Raw genomic sequence first — 17902 nt, 5'->3', positions numbered from 1 at the left:
CACAAGCAAATATCCCTCTCCCTTTCCTGCTTTTTTCCTAATCAATAATATTCTTTTTCCTCCTGATACTGGAAAATATTATGTGAGACTGGTTTACGAGGGACAAGTATCTACAACTACCTATCTTTTTCCTTTCTAATTTTAAATAGTTTTTCTCTTAAATAAACAAAACGTTTTCCTCATATTTAAAGTACCAAACTAAGTTCCTTAGAGAAGATTTAGAATATGCAGAACAGCATATTAAACATTAGGTGACTTATAAAATCATTGCCCAACATAAACACTGCTAATATTGAGGTAAGTTTTTGTTTTCATTTTCATAGTTTGAATTACCCTACATATACAATTTTATATCCTGCTTTGGGTTTTTTTAATTTAACATTGCTAGAAGCATTTGTACATGCCATTAAAAATTATCCTAAACACTTTTGCTGCATATTCATCTGATTTATGTACCGTATTTTATTATAGGATATGTAACATGCAATACCTGAGTATTAGTATTAGAAATAATTAAAGGTTAAACATTGAGATTTCCTCTTTTCCTACTATAAATGATGCTGCCATGAACATCTTTGTAGTAGAGCTTATTCTGAATGTTTGATTATTTCCTTAGCCTATTTTTAATGTTTGTATTTTTTAAATAAAATCTTAGTGCTTTTGTATTACTTTTTATGAATGTGTTTCACCTAGTTAAGATGTTAATCTTTTGTTATGTCTTGCATAATCTTCCTTAATTTGTTTGCCTTTCTTTTTTTAAAGATTTACTTTTTTAAATGTATTTCTCCCCCTGCCCCCTTGTTGTTTGCACTCGCTGTCTGCTTGTGTTATTTTTAGGAGGCACCAGGAATCAAACCCAGGACCTTCCATGTGGGAGGGAGGTGTCCAATTTTTAGTGTATAGAGAAATCGAAACACTTAATATTTCGGCATAAAGTTGAATATATTCTAAACTTGAGTATGACATTGTAATTTGTTTACTTGCATGCAAGTCTTAAAACATCTCTAGCAGCAGTATAAATTTAATTTTGTATTTTTTTCTTGTGTATACCAGATCCCAACTTTCTTATGTATTACTCTGATACTCTTCTGCTTTTATATTAATATCTGTTAAAATTTTTGCCACATGCTTCACTTAAAATGATTTGGTGGGCAGTAGTCTCCTAATTGTTCACTGCCCTCAGTTTGCCCACCTTTAAACCTTCTGCTGCACCTTTGTTAGAATGGTCTTTCTTTAAACGTTCATCTTATCATGTGAGTCTTGCTTAATATCCTTTAAAGAGTACCCGTTGCCTTCAGAATTAAATGTAGGCTGCTTATCATGAAAGTTAGTCCTTGTGAGCCCCTGCCTCGCCTCTCTACTCCATGGTGTGCAGCACATGCTCTAGTTGTTCTGAACTTCATGTGAGTCTATAATACCTCATGCTCTCAATTTTCCATTGCATCCTTTAAGACTCCTCTTCCCTCGTGTTCCCCTCCCCACCCTAGACTCTGTGTGTTCCTATTGCACAGAGTGCTTACTGAAATGTATTTATTTCCTTGTCAGTCCCGTCAATTCAGCTACTTGAGGACAGGGACAGTGAATGTCCAGATGTTAACACAGTACTCAATATACATGTATGTTTTTAATAAATATTCATTGACTGTTGTCATTGTTATTAGCAATTCTGGAATCTACTGACTGGTTGTTAACTTTTTATCAATCTGTTTTTATAGCCTCAAGGAATCGGTTCTCCTAGTGTTTATCATGCGGTTATCGTCATCTTTTTGGAGTTTTTTGCTTGGGGATTATTGACGGCACCCACCTTGGTGGTAAGTATTTTTAATTTATCTGTCATTGATTATAAAATCTCTTTTTCTTCAGCCACAAAGGGAAAAAAGTCCCTTTTTCTTTTCCATGGTTAATTCTATCACCAGTATTGTCAACCCTTCAGTGTTCCTATTTTGCTTCTTTAGTTGTCTTTCTTTTCCAAGTTTCCCTTCTCCTTTACTTTTTTGGTGGCTATGGGGCAGGACATAAGTCTTCTGATGAACACTGGGTATGTTTAAGCAGAGTCAGTGACCATCCTGAGTGAATTGGGGTAAGGGATTCTTCTGCTGGGTGTATAGGTTTTGGAAAGATGTTGATGGCCCTGGATCACTCAGCAGAATTATTTTAAGGTTCATTCATGTGGTTGTGTTTTCTAGCTACAAGATTCTTTTAGTTTAGGCTAAGGATCTAGGAGGTATCCATGTAGAAAGGTGATTATTTCATAGGCAAAAACTGATTTTACCCAAATTGGAATTCCCAGGTTTAGAACCTTAGAGCTAGTTTTCTCCTTTGGTATAAATGAGGGGCATGGCATGAAGGATGGGACAATTGTGATAAAGTCTATAGTGTCTTGAAGGTATAGTAGAGTAAATATACAACATACCAAATCCCAGAAGAGTAGAATTAACTTCATTGTATTTTCATGAGCTTGCACATTGTTATACAAAAAAGGGGAGGCTTTTATAAGACTGTTGTTTATTTTTAAATTGAGAGATCATATGAGTAAATTGTACTAGTCTAATTAGAAAAATCTACATTCCTTATTTCTTGGCCTATTTATTGTATAGTTAAATAATTTTTACATGATATGTGGATGTTTATCAATTATCTTATATATATTCATAAACATTGCTATAACAGGATTCAGAAGATAAAGTCCTCAAGTATAATTCTTTTTGTAATAAACCAAGTTAGAATATTTCCATGAATAACTGACATAATTATAAGAATTCTGATTTGAGTGTTTTGATTGAAATCTTTTCCTTTTTTAAGAATTAGAGCTAATTTACATATAATGGCTCATTAGGTCAATATAAATGGGTTTTCAAAATAATTGAAAGGTGGTCTTTTTAAATATCAGAAAATTTTATTTTAGTTTCATTATTTCTGATGGAAATCTTTTAAAAATTCATTTGCACATTTCCTGCTTTCATAATTCAACTGCTTTGAATTGTAACTTATTCATGATGATGCAAGTTCATCATTGTGACATGCTTAACTTCTTTTTATTGTAATGACCTGATGTCAAGTGTCATTGAGGTGCTGTAGTAGCTATGTGGTCTCATACCTTTGTATTAACTTTCCTAATATTGCAGTGTGCATATTTGCAATCAACTTCAATTTAACATGTAAACCTATGTGATAGATGTGCCCAGGTACAGTCCTAAGTACTTTAAATCCTTTATCATTCTTTTTTTTTTTTTTTCTGATTTCAATATCACACCTTTATTTTATGCCTGTCATAGGATTTTTCATTTCTTTTCTTTTCTTTTTTCTTCTTTATTTTCTTTTAAATGTTACATTAAAAAAATATGTATACCTCCCCGTATACCTCCAACCCCCCTACCCCATTCCACCCACATCAGCAACCTCTTCCATCATCGTGGCACATTCACTGCACCTGGTGAATACATTTTGGAGCACTGCTGCACCACATGGACTGAGGTCTACATTGTAGTCTACACTCTCCCCCATCCACCCAGTGGGCCATGGCAGGACACACAATGTCCAGTATCTGTCCTTGAAGCACCACCCAGGACAACTCCAAATCCTGAAAATGTGCCCACATCATATATCTCTTCTTCCCTCTCCCTACCTTTATCATTCTTAATCCTTACAGGTACCTTATCAGTGATGAAGAAACTGAGACTTAGAAAAGTTAAGTAACTTGGTTGCTACTGTGATAGTAAACTGCTTGATTCCAGTGCTCAGGCTTTTAGGGAATGCTGATAGTAGTGGTTCATACCCATGTTTTAGGTAGTTGAGGTTATCAGCAGCTCATCATCAGCTAAGAAGAAGTATTAAAATGAGGATAAACTGTTAGTAAGCCATTAAAACAGTTTTGTTTTTAATGATATTTCCACTTTTGGTCATCAGGATTTGAAGTTTGTATAGCTATTTTAATAACTTGCTTCTGGCTTATATTTTTTTGTGGTATAACTTTTTCTATGTGGACAATGGGAGACAAAACAAAAACACAAGGAGTCCAGTTAGGTATAAAGAAATGGGAAAACTAACTTAAGGGAAACTTTGTGCCTAATGTATTCATAATAACTTTTGTTAATTGAAAAGTAGATAGTACCCTTTGTTCTCTTTTTAAAATACGAAGTCGAATTTTAGAAAAATGAAAGATGCTAATTTGGAGGGACTTAATGAAATTTATTGGGTTTTTCTTTTTTGCCAGTATTGGCTGCATTTTTTGGAATAATTAGTATAACATTATTGCTAATTATTTGATTTAGAACAAGACTGGCTTTTTTTTTCATGACTCTTAAAAGTAACTCTTACTATCCATGTTTATTCTTTATACTTGAATTTTGAAATGGCAAAGTGATGAATTTCATCTAGTAGGGATACTTGTCTGTAAGATTATCATATTTATAATTATTTACATTTTTTCACATTTTACTTGATTGTATTTTTAAAATCAAGCATCTGCTCAGGAAAAAAAATTAAGTATTAATGAATATTCAATTTTCTTCTAATTTTCTTATGTGTAATAGATAATCGCAGTTTTAGTGTTCTGCATTTTTATTTACATTGGGGGAGATGGCAAAAATGTAGGCAAAATAAGAATTGAGTTGTAAAGAGATTAGGTTGAAATATGCCTAAATGATGAGATGTATTATGTTCCAGGTACTTTGAAGGCCTTTGGGCCTAGAGCAACAAGAATCTTTCAGGTATCACTCAGGAAAACTGTGCACACTGGGACATGTGTACATCTATTTCTATATATCTCTTTATATATTATACCTATTTTCTTATAATTAGAGATACAATATATGCCTATTGTAAAACAATTAAACAATATAGAAATATGTAAGTAGGAAATGAAAGTCATCCCAATCCTACCCCTCTAGGCATCTATCAGTGTTTGCTAAGAATCAGGCTTTGCTTTACCCTTTTAACTGCTAGGACAGAATAACCAAGAGAAGAGCATTTCCAGTAGTTAGAATGTGATATCTATTAGTTCAATGGTTTTTAACCAAGGGAAGTTTTTCAAAATAATTGAGCCTCACAGCTTGCCTTGCTAAAATCAGACTCCTCAAGAGTGAGGCCTAGGTATCTGTATTTCTTTTAGAAGTAATTGTTACATGTGTAGTACATATCACAAATTAAGAACCAATACACTGACTCAATATGGACTTCTTAAAAAGGTTTCACTCATTTTGATGCTTTTTGCTATCAAATTATGTTGGTTCTTATGGAGGGGTGGTTTCTAGGGGTTGTGCTTGGTGTAGAAAACGCTTTTAGTGGTCTGTCAACCTTTATACATTTCATTAGGTTCTTCGGTATTTTGAAGCTCATTAAATGATGCCTGCTGGAGAGTCAGAGATCTTAGCATTCATTTAAAAAAGAGAAAATGAGGATGAAGATACAATTCATTATATTTATACATTTTAAGTCAATAACTCTTTCTTCCCATACATAGCTCTCTTAGGCTGCCAAAAATTAATCACTTGTTGTTTGGGCATTTTTTCACTAAAGGTGTTCTTTGAATCAATTTATTTAATAGGTAACCAATTCTGAGACATATTAAGTGTGATAAATCGTTTGGTTTTGGATTTAAGGTAGCCTTAATTTTTAAACTAAATGTAAAATTTGTAAGATATATTTTTTCATTTTATGTAGTTGTCATATCTTTGAGTTTAAGCTTTCACAGAACAGTCAAAGAATAGCATATATGGAGGGTCTGCCCAGGAAAGGATGTTGAAGTCTCTATCAACAAGGGGGTTTAAGTTAGCTACAGAGAATTTTATACTGATACCTATTTTTAAAGACTAAAATCTAACACTATAAGAGGTTGGGAATATGTGGTTGGTTCATAGTGGATGTTCAGTCAGTGATTATTAATTGTTTAAACAAAAACACATTAGCTAGATAAAGAGAATTAATGGCAATAGGTCTAAGGATCTATTGCAAAGGGATGACTTCAAAATTTTTCACAATCTCATGGTTCTGGAAATAATAGGCCAATGTTTGGTCCAAGTTACTAGAGACACATTTCATGTTATGGAACAAGACCAGTACTCATTTCTTTCCATCAGCATCTTCTCTGTGTAAATGGTTTAGAATCCTTTGCTACAGGAAGAGTTTTAATTTTATGTTAAAAGCCATAACATTTCTTGGAAAATATTAATTTTTTCCCTGTTGAGCTCTAAAATCCAGATTAAAGGATCATCACAGATCGAAATTTCTTATGATATTTGGGTTACTTGTTGTTTGTCTCCATGTTAGTATTTTGTTAGAAAATAGAATATGGGTTTTTGTTTTATCTTAATTTTTAACTATTCCTCTTGAGGGACTTTTCTAACATTAGCTCAGTTATTTTGATGGCATAATTGTCTTGTTTTTAAGAACAATATTGTCAGTTATAGACATTTAATGACACAATTAGCACTTGCAGCATTGAGAGATGCTAATAGACATCATTTTATTAAATACAAGGATAGTAGATAGTGTACCTGTCCTTGAGTTAGAAATACTTGTTAAATACAGTATCTCAGTACTGAAATATAAGAAATGTCACACGACAGTATGTGACTAGCTGCTAAGTGAGTGCTGTAATCATTTATTTTTTTATAAGTTAATAAGTTTTTTATTTACGGAATTCAACGTGATTATTCCACTGTTTAATTATCGAAGTTAAATTAGTTCCTCTGAAGCTTGAAACAAGATTTATCTTCCAGATAGCCCTTTAAAAAGAATCCACAACTGTTTCCAGTCAGACTTGTAAAAATTCTTTTAGATGGGCTTCTTTTCATCTCCACTTGTGTGTGGACAAACTGATGTATGCTTCAGAAACTCCCGCCTGCTTACTAGAATTCTTGGATCCTAATTTCTTCAAGTTATTCACTTTAGGTTCTTAAAAATTAGAATTGGTGGATCTGCATGGTTCAAAATTTCAGACAACCTGGAAAAACCTAAGAATTTGTTCTTATTGATGATTACACCAATCTGGACAGTATTGAAAAAACCATGGAAATACCATATCAATAGAAATACTAGGTTTAACGTGCACAAAGCCAAGAAAACCAACAATGCCCGATACTGAATTTCTATAGCACTGACTTTTGAACACCCCAGCAGGAAAAAATGCTGAGTGCAGATACCATGCAGTGCAATATATCACTTATATATTATATGGCCCTAAAGCGGTTGCTTTAGAGAGGAACATTTGGTCGCAGAGAAGTAATTTGGGAGGTTTTGATATATTTACTAATAGAGGAGATAAGGGAAACACAGATGTTATATGTAAAAGTATGAATATTGGAAAGCATAGGAATATCTCTAAAACAGTAAAGACAACTGATTAGAATGGAAGCTGACTTGGCAGAGTGGATCATTCATGAGAAGATCTAACATTATAAAGCTTCTTCCTGGAAGTGATTATGCCTTTCATTCTTTTTAACTCCAAAAACCATTCTTTGTCCCCAGAAAGATTTGACTTGCCTTAGGCCTTTAATATCACTAAATGGAAAGTAGATTTGAGATGATTGTGAAAGGCTTTAGAATACCAGTTTAAGGAGTCTGAATGTTTCCCTTTACTACATGGATTGGCAAACTAAGGTGAGAGGACCAAATCCTACTTGCATTCTGTTTTTGTAAATAAAGTTTTATTGGTACATAGCCAATTCATTTATGTATTATCAGACTTTTTGTTTTGTAACAGCAGAGTTGAATAGTTGTGACAGAGACAGTATATAGTATGCAAAGCTGGAAAAAGCTGAAAATATTTACTATTTGTTCTTTTACAGGAAAAGTTTGCCAACTCCCACTTTAGATGCATGGGTCGTTAACTAAACAGTTTCTCAACCTTAGTTTTTCTGCCAGAAGAGAAGCCTTCCCCACCCTTCTTATTCCCATATTGCTATTTTCTTTTGTTTTTACTGAGAAATACGATAGTATAGTGAAAGAAGTGTTGACTTTTATGTCGAGCAAGAACTCAGTTGCTTCATCTATAAATTGGTAATATCTAATTGGTAATGTTATGATTAAATAACAGAATATATTTTTAAAAACCTTGGACTCACAGGCTGTAAAAATAGCTGCTTTTATTTTTCCATTTATCTTTCCCTCTAGTTGCCTTTTCAACCAATGGTTTCCCAGTGGTTCCCAATTGTTCATTTGTTGCCAAGTGAGCAAATTGATGCTGTGTGGTTTTTTTTGTTTTTGTTTTTGTTGTTTTGTTCGTTTGATGGCTTGTAGTTTGAGAACAGGCCTTGAAAAGGATGGAAGATGTTGTTATAATCTTTCTAAATCCACTTAGTAGCAATTGAAAATTGTTTATTAATTCTCGCAATCTGCTATCTTAGATACTATATACTTATCTGTGAGGATTATAAGTCTGTTTTATGTGTGAAGCAGCAAAACATGTAGCTTCAAGCCTAAATTTCTGAGTTCAGTTTTGATTTTGCTGTTTACTGTCTGTAATTTGTGGCAAAATGTTTAACCTATCTATGTATCAATAGTAGGATATTAAATAAGTCAGTATATATCAGGGCCCATAGGAATGTTTGGTATTAGTATTTACTCAAGCCTAGTCTCATACAAATTTGACATTTATATGAAATAAAATTAGATTGTATTATGGAGGGATGTTTGAAAATGTAATGTAGAAATTTTACTAACGCTAAAATGTAGCATGTGGTTTTTATTTTGTTTTTATTCTTTAGGTATTACATGAAACCTTCCCTAAACATACATTTCTGATGAATGGCCTAATTCAAGGAGTAAAGGTAGGATCAATCATATATATACATACACATATGCATGTATACTCACAAGTATATATATAACCTGCAAATATTTTTAGTCAATTCACTAATCACTGTTTTCAGTTTTTTACAGTGTACTTTGGTGGATTATTCAACACTTTTTAAATTAACTGGGTTTTAAACATGATTGGGCTCAAATATAATCAATTGTGTATAATTATAAATCACATCATAATAGATTTCTTCTGTGTTTTATGTGTTGGCATTTTTATTCCAGATATTTGTGTGCTTTTGTAAACAAACAAGAATATAGAGAAGTAAAGAACTATACTATGTATAAATACTATATCAGTATGGTAAACTCTTAGTTATCATACACATGCTTTACTCTTCATTCAGTTTGACCAGCAAATTTTATAAACTGGGGATTAACCTATGGATATAAAAGCAGATAATTAGCACAATAGTCTTTCTAGAATTGCTGATGTGGAGTTGTGATTGATTATTCATTAGATATTTATTTAATATTAACCCTGCAGATGATTGTAGATTATCAGGGGAAATTTTTCTTTATATATAGACAAGAAATAAGTTTTCATTTATCTAAAGCTTGATGATACACTTATCCTAGAAATGAAAGTTTAAAATCCCTTTGTGATAGTACAATTATTTTTTGAGGTCTTATGGATTTGTAGCATAAAAATTTTTTTATTTGAAAATTTTTTAGGGTTTGTTGTCGTTCCTCAGTGCCCCACTTATTGGTGCTCTTTCTGATGTTTGGGGCCGAAAATCCTTCCTGCTGCTAACAGTATTTTTCACATGTGCCCCAATTCCATTAATGAAGATCAGCCCTTGGTATGTAAATATTCAGATTATAAAAATTAAATATTACATTCTGCTATTACTTTTTTTCTATCCCCCACCCCCAGATTGACTGGTTCTTTATTTTTAAAGAAGCTTTAGATTACATCAATGTTACATTGAAAATATAGGGGATTCCCATATACTTCATCCCCTACCCCTTCCACACTTTCTCCATTAACAGCATTGTTATTGCTTTCTTAATGTTCCCTCATTTCTTATACTTTTCTTACCATCTTATCTATGTAGGTTTTAATTCTGTTCTTCCAATACATTATTGTTGACACAGGTAAGAGGGCCCCTAAGAATGTAGTAGCTAAGTAATAGTTAATAAAGGGCTTTAGAGCTAGGTGATTCTATAGGTAGCAGCTTGGCAACTGCTATCCTTCCTTTGGATTTCACAGCCCAAATTTCATGACAACACTTTGGGGACTGAATAGGGTTGCTAACTTATTTTCTTAGGTAAAAATGTTAAAAAAACACTTAAGTTTATCATATATTAATTAGGAATAGATTCTGCTATATATCAGTAAAACCCTAATAATAGTTGCTTAAAATCAGAGAAGCTAATTTTTCTCTTTCCATGTAGTTGGGCAATCCAGAGCTTGCAGGGCTGTTCCAGAGAACCAGACATTTTTCTGTCTTGCTGTTCTTCCATCCCTTAGCTATCAAGTCACTGTCCATCATGGTTTTGTGAACTTCAGCTATCAAGTCACACACATTTCAGGCAGCAAATGGAACTCGTGGTTAAGAAGAGCACACTGCCTTCCTTTAAGGAAACTACAGAAATCCCGTTGAACCTCTGCTTGCCTGTCTTTGGTCAGATTTCACACATATGCTGCTCCTAGTTACAAGAGGCCATGTTCATGGTCACCTTGATTGAAATTGGGCTTCTTTCACTGAGGAGTAATGGAGGAAAAGCTCACAAAGAATGATATTCCCAAGGAATAGAGTCCACTTTAGCTATAAATCTCTTATTTCTCTGGCTTATTCTTTCTATTCCACTAAATATTAATGTTAGTTATTTCTATATCCCTGATGGGCTCTAACTTCCACGGTGTATCTAGAAAGGCCAGGGGTATTGTATTAGTCGGCCAGAAAGGGTGCTGATACAAAGTACCAGAAATCTGTTGGCTTTATAAAGGGTATTCATTTGGGGTAGAAGCTTATAGTCACAAGGCCCTAAAGAGTCCATCTGAAGGTTACTTCCTTACCAAACTCTGTTGCCACATGTGGAAGCATGATGTGGGCAACATCTGTGCAAGTTCAGCCTTCGTCCTTCTCTTAGGTTCTCTGGTCCCAGCTTCTTCCAATCTCAGCTGTAGGCAGGCTGGCATAAGGCACATCTCTTGGGGCTCTTTTCTTTCTGGACTGTCTCACCTGTCTTCCCTTCACAAGGTCAGCTGTAAACTATCATGCTCATGGCTCTTACTGGCCACAGGGTCCTCTGTGTTTCTTCTTTTTGTATCTGCTTCTGTGTGTTCTTGATTGTCAGTTTATATAACCTACCTAAGGGTGGGCAAGGACCACAACCCTGCATGTCCTAATCTTAACATAATTTAATCAAAGGCCTCTCAGCTGAATCTAATACAATCAAAGGGTCTCATGCTCAGAGGAACAGACCAGTTTACAAACATGATCATAAATAATATCAAACTGCCACAGGTGTATATATAGGGCAGGATCTTTTCTAGCTTGGATATCACCAAAGACCAAGCCCTTGATAAATGCTAATAATAAACAAAACCTTACAAAAAACAATTTAGAGAATAAACAAAAAAAAATTGCTGTGGAAAGCAATGTGTTAGAAAAATGTCCTGGTGGAATGATATTTTGTAAATTGATTCTGAGAAATTATTTTAAGAACTAAAATATTGGCATTACAATAGGAACTTCTCATTCCCAAACCATATATTTAGGAGTCATATTTGGCAAAATATAGTTTGCCTTTTAAAATATCTCTTTTTTAGTTTTCATAGTAACTGTCTATTCTCAGTTTTATTTATGAGTGCTACTGTAACAGATTTCTTGAACTATGTAAAGACTGAGTTTGTTTTGTCAACATTTGGAAAACTGAAAATAACAAACATCTAATTTCTATATATAGGCTCAGAGTAAATTTGGAATAACTTGTTGCTCAGTTTTATTCACTGTATTTTGTGTAGTACTGTAATAGGAAATGTTAGGTAATGAATGAATCATATATACAGGCTTTAGTTTTTTGCTGTTTTTAGTAGAGACAACAATATAGCCACAATATTTAAATAGTTGGGTTAACGATTGATACAAATACATTATCTAATTTTTTTAAAAGTATTCCTATATAGTAAGCTGAGTTGCTGTTAAATGAACATTTCTAGCACTGTTTTCATAATATCTGTGGCTTATGATTTATAGAAGAGTTAATCCATGAACTGTCCTTGTAAGCTTTTTACTAAAGTTAGCTTTTCTTATTCTAATTTGCTGAAAGAAATGGAAGGTTATGATAATGGTAGTTGGTTTAACCATTTCTTTCATTCCTAGGTGGTACTTTGCTGTTATCTCTGTTTCTGGGGTTTTTGCAGTGACTTTCTCCGTAGTATTTGCATATGTAGCAGATATAACCCAAGAACATGAAAGAAGCATGGCTTATGGACTGGTATGTGTAGTTTATTCTGTATCTGCTGAAAAATATATTTTTTTTAAATTGTGGTAACATATAACATAAAATTTGCCATTTTAATCATTTAAAATATATAGTTCAGTGGCATTAGTTACATTTGCAGTATTGTGCTACTACTGTCACCACCATTACCAAGACTTTTTCATCACTGTTAACAGAAACTCAGTACCCATTAACTATTAACCCCCTTTACTCTTCCCCAACTACTGGTAATCTCTAATCTACTTTTCTCTGAATTTGTTTGTTCTAGATATTTCATATAAGTGGAATCATATAATATTCTTTTGTGTCTGACTTATTTCACCTAGCATAAATGCTTTAAGAGTTAATACATGTTGTAGTGTCCAGAACTTCATTTCCTTTTTATGGCTAAATAACATTCTATTGTACATATATACCACATTTTGTTTATCCATTCATCTGTGATGGACATTTGGGTTGTTTCTGTCTTTTGGCTCTTCAGAATAATGTGCTATAAACATTGGTTGTTGGAAACTGAGGCTTGGTGGTCTCACAAAGGGAGATGTGCTGTTTCCATGGCTACGCTTTTAACATAGGAATGTAGCAATTAACCCTTTCGAGTCAGCAGGACAGAGCTGTCCGTGGCAGGGAGAAATAGGAGTAAACACACTTTGTAGTTTGAAAGGAATACTAAATCTTTGTACTTAGAGATAAGTTCTTTAATTTACGAGTCTTGTTAATGGGTAGTTACACTGCTTGTTATCTCGATAGTTTGAGTATATATAATGCCACATGTAAAAAATAAAGTTGTCTGAGGAGTGACTACTCACAGACCCCCTGATCCCAGCTCTCTTTCTTTCTTTCTTTGTTTCACTCTCTCCTTTTGTCTTTCTTTCATTCCCGATACCCTTCGGGTCCAATCTCCAACAATTGGTGTGTAGGTACCTGAGTCCCTGCTTTCGTTTCTGTGGGGTATTTACCTAGGAGGGGAATTGCTGGGTCATATGATAATCCTATATTTCTATAGGAACCACCCAGCTGTTTTCCATAGTGGTTGCACTATTTATCATTCTCACCTACGATGCTGGTGAGAGGGGTTTTCCCATAATGGCCATCCTGGTGGGTGTGAAGTGGTTACCTTGTGCTTTTGATTTGCATGTCCTAATGACTAATGATCTTGAGAATCTTTTTATGTGCTTATTTGGCCGTTTGTTTATCTTCTTTGGAGAAGTATCCAAGTCCTGTGCCTATTTTTTAATAGTCTTTTTGTTGAGTTGTAGTAAAAAAATAAAAATACCTTGTTTTTGAGGTATCCCATATGTTTTAGTTCCATTGGCTGCTCAAGCAAATACCATGCAATGGGTTGTCTTAAACAATGGGATTTAAATGGCTCTTGATCTTGAGGCTAAGAAGTTCAAATCAATGCCAAATCAAGGCTTTATCAAGGCGATGCTTACTTCTCAAAGACTGGTATGCTGGTTCTGGCTGTCAGAGATCCTTGGTCTTGGGCTCTTCTGTCACATGATAATGTATATGGCAGCCTATCCATTACATTTCAGCTTCATGCTTGCTGTGGCTTTTTCTCTCTCTCAATTTCATTCTGCTTATAAAGGACTCCAGTAATAGGATTAAAACCCATCCTGATTGAGTTGGGCCACACTTTAACTGAAGTAACCTCACCAAAAGGTCCCACTTACAATGGGTTCATACCCAGAGGAATGGATTAAGTTCAATAGCATATTTTTCTGGCGTACATACCACCACACCGTATTATAAATGGTGCAAGCCTTTGCATTGTGAGATTTGTTTTTTGCTTAAAATACTTGGTATAAAATAATCATCCATTAGTCTGTATTAAAACGTTTTAAAGCGCACAACCATGTAAATTTTGATACTTTCTATTTAGAAAGCATTTATTTATTATAATGTTGCATTTGAAACTACAGTAGACTACTTTACCTTGTATTATAAAATTAGTTTTTACAGAATCCTAAAAGTAATTATTTAATATCATGAGTTAAAAAAAATTATTACTCATAAAAAAAAATTATTACTCCTTTTTAATGGTATTCTTAAATACAACAGGTTAACATCTAGCGCAGAAATCAGCGACTTTTTTTATAAAGGCCCAGACAGTAAATATTGTAGGATTTGTGGGCCACACATGGTCTCTGTCTGGTATTCTTTTTTGTTATAATGTTTCTGGTTTTGTTTTTACTACTTTAAAAATGGAAGAACAATTCTTAATTGTTTTTGGCCCATAGGCTGTAGTTTGCCAACTCTTGATCTAGCTGATGAGTATTTGTTAGGGTTGATGAGCACTATTTTGGTAAACTATTTAAAGGCAATATAGTCTATTGTCTATCAAATCTAGGAATATAATGGTTTCTATAGGGGCAATAATATATATATCATTATTAGATAGCCAGGAGTGGGACAATGATGAGTTTCAGTAAATATAGGACAAATATCTTTTGAGAAATGAGAACCAAGTATTGTGTCAGACTGAAATGGTTGTTTTATGTTGGACTGTCATCTCTGCTTCAAAGGACACTATAACAAAGAATCATGGCGTCTAGAAGTTTTTGTGGAAGATACCTGTACTGAAAAGCTTAGAAAAAGAAGTAATGATTTTAGTTGTAAAAGTAGAACATTAAGTGATTTGAGGCAGATGATAACCAGGATTTTCTTTAAATGGTTTTATTGAGTAGAATTTATGTACCATTAAACTCACCATTTTATATGTTTAGTTTGATGAGTTTTAATAAATTTAAACAGTTGCAGCAGTCACCATAATCCAATTTTAGAGCATTTCCATCACCCCAAAACGTTCCCTTAGGCCCTTTTGCCATCAATCCCTACTCTACCTTTAACCCCAAGCAACCACCAATCTACTTTTTTCTGTGGTTTTGCCTTTTTTAGAAATTTATATAAAGGAAATCATAGAAAATGTGATCTTTTTGCACCTAATTTCTTTCACTTAGCATAATTTTTTTTGAGGTTCATCCATTTTGATACATATATCAATAGTTCCTTTTTATATCCTTTGCATGGATATACCACATTTTGTTTATTGATTGACCAGTTGGTGGGCATTTGGATCGATACCCAAATTTGTAAAGTCATTAGAATTTTTATACTTGTTTAAATAATTGACCTTTAAAAATTGAATCGCTTATCTTCAGCAGTTATTCATAAACAGTTGCAAATAAACTTGCCCATGAAGTTTAAATGCTCCATCCAAAAGTCATAAATGACATAGAAATAGAATTAAGCACAGAATCTCATGAACGTCCAACAGTAATTTCTAATTATTCTCTATAGAGTGTGGGTCTCTATTAGGTATTAACTGCTGGCACTTCTATGCTAATTTGCAACGGCCATGTTATATAGTAGGCCAGATATGTCTGGGGTTAACAATTTTTCTCTATCTTTGTCCTCTGTATTTTTTTTTTTTTTTAAAGATTTACTTATTTATTTAATTTCCCCCCCTCCCCTGGTTGTCTGTTCTTGGTGTCTATTTGTTGCGTCTTGTTTCTTTGTCTGCTTTTTGTTTCTTTGTCCGCTTCTGTTGTCGTCAGCGGCACGGGAAGTGTGGGCGGCACCATTCCTGGGCAGGCTGCACTTTCTTTTCGTGCTGGGCGGCTCTCCTTATGGGGCGCACTCCTTGCGCGTGGGGCTCCCCCACGCGGGGGACACCCTTGCATGGCACGGCACTCCTTGCGCTCATCAGCACTGCGCATGGCCAGCTCCACACGGGTCAAGGAGGCCCGGGGTTTGAACCGCGGACCTCCCATATGGTAGACGGACGCCCTAACCGCTGGGCCAAAGTCCGTTTCCCATGTCCTCTGTATTTTAATCTTCATCTTCACCAGACTTGTATGGACTTCCCAGAGTTTTCAAGACATGGTTAGAGGTGTTCTCAGTTCCTGGTATCTAGATCTCACTCTTCCTAACTCTGCCACCTAGAAACATCCCCATGGTCAGTTCTGTGTCAGGGCTTAACACTGTTGACGAGAAGATAAACTTCATAGTCTTTAAGCTTTTTTTTTAGCCCTAAAATATCAAGGTAAATATTTAGTTTTAACTTTAATATAGTAAAATCACAATGAAATGGGGATCCCTTGGAGCAGCGGGTTTTAGACTCTTTTCAGGGAATATTAAGGTTTTTGTGGAGGTGCCCCAGGGGCTGGTGTGGCTAATAGGCAGGGAAAGGGAAGAGTTTTTTGGACAGTGCCCCTACCCTTTCCTCAACAGTTCCTTCTTTCTCTGTTTTATATATGGATTTCCCAGTAGGAATTATTTGAACAAAGGACTCCAAATCTTGGAAGAAAACTTGTAACCACTGAATAGAGGCTGTTAAATATTTTTAGGTAGGAATCGAATTCTCTTCTCTTCCTGCAAAAAAAGAGAGTAGTAGAAGGAAAGGGATGTTGGAACAGAAGTTTATAAAATCAAAATTATAAAAGGAATTATGTGGTGTTGAAGTAAAGGAGTAGAGGTATCCTGACTAATCGCTTCCTATCTGTTGTTCATTTATTGCAGGTTTCGGCAACATTTGCTGCCAGTTTAGTAACCAGCCCTGCAATTGGGGCTTACCTTGGGCGAGTATATGGAGACAGCTTAGTAGTGGTCCTAGCTACAGCAATAGCTTTACTAGATATTTGTTTCATCCTTGTTGCTGTGCCAGAGTCATTGCCTGAGAAGATGCGGCCAGCGTCATGGGGAGCACCAATTTCCTGGGAACAGGCTGATCCCTTTGCTGTAAGTTTACACTTTTCTCTCTCTTTGGAAAAAGTGAATACATAATTCACTACAGCATTAGTATTTGGTTGTAGATGTTTCCTTGTCGAAAGTATCTTAAGGAATTTTTTCCTTTTGAAATATTTTTCAGGATAGTTGGGGAAAATGAAATTAAAATAACATAGATAAAATGTGTACAAACTGCCAAAAACAGTCTCTGCATATTCTTAAAAATTGTTCAATGTTTTTGATATAAAACCTTATATCAGTCTTTTTCTTGTTCTAGTCTTTAAAAAAAGTCGGCCAAGATTCCATTGTACTGCTAATCTGCATTACGGTGTTTCTCTCCTATCTACCTGAGGCAGGCCAATATTCCAGCTTTTTTTTATACCTCAGACAGGTAAGATCCTATTCTACCTAGATAGACTTTTGTTTGTTTAGTGACATAACAAAAGTATTTAATGATTAGAGAGCTGTAATCAGCAGTGTAATCAGCAGAGAACTTTTAATTTTGTAAACAGCAGTTCACTAGAATAGTGCAACTTATGTTCCTTTTTTTTTTTTTTAATTTTTAATTTACTAATTCACACATTTATTGTGGAGGTATTTTGTATTTTAAGACTTTTGGCTTAGACGAGAGGGTACGGTATTCTCCTTTCAAGGTTACAGTTTGAGTTTTTTGTTTGGTGTTTATAGAAGTGATGGAATACATTAATCAAAATAGTTGCTCAGAATAGTTCCTTTGTGACTGAGAATATATATTATTAGAATAGCTAGCTACAGTAAAGGTAAAACAAGTTTTTTTCCCCTTGACATTAATCCTGCTAGGCAGAGTAAAAAGCATTTAATGGTGCAATATTGATCTGTGAAATGGATTCTGAGTATTTGGTAGTTATCTCCAACTGTTTAATTTAGTAAATCCAAATTA

The 17902-nt window shown here is 34.3% G+C and overlaps 1 protein-coding gene and 1 non-coding gene across 3 annotated transcripts in view; one reads left to right on the top strand and one right to left on the bottom strand.

Annotated features, from left to right (window-relative positions):
- MFSD14A (major facilitator superfamily domain containing 14A) overlaps positions 1–17902 on the top strand; it is a 42559-nt gene that overhangs the window by 11217 nt on the left and 13440 nt on the right. For both annotated transcript variants that reach the window (XM_004471688.5, XM_071217215.1), the window contains exons 2-7: positions 1716–1811; positions 8706–8768; positions 9475–9602; positions 12132–12246; positions 16777–16995; positions 17261–17374. In XM_004471688.5, the coding sequence (XP_004471745.1) occupies positions 1716–1811; positions 8706–8768; positions 9475–9602; positions 12132–12246; positions 16777–16995; positions 17261–17374 (735 nt within the window). The remainder of the gene's footprint in view (positions 1–1715; positions 1812–8705; positions 8769–9474; positions 9603–12131; positions 12247–16776; positions 16996–17260; positions 17375–17902) is intronic.
- Positions 7016–7153, bottom strand: LOC111758702 (small nucleolar RNA SNORA8). The gene has a single exon (XR_002792885.1). It is a non-coding gene; the product is annotated as a small nucleolar RNA SNORA8 (small nucleolar RNA).

This window comes from Dasypus novemcinctus, chromosome 9 (genome assembly GCF_030445035.2).
Source record: "Dasypus novemcinctus isolate mDasNov1 chromosome 9, mDasNov1.1.hap2, whole genome shotgun sequence".
Lineage (NCBI taxonomy): Eukaryota > Metazoa > Chordata > Mammalia > Cingulata > Dasypodidae > Dasypus > Dasypus novemcinctus.
Note: the sequence above shows the minus strand (reverse complement) of the source record. Positions and strands in the feature narration are given on the sequence as shown.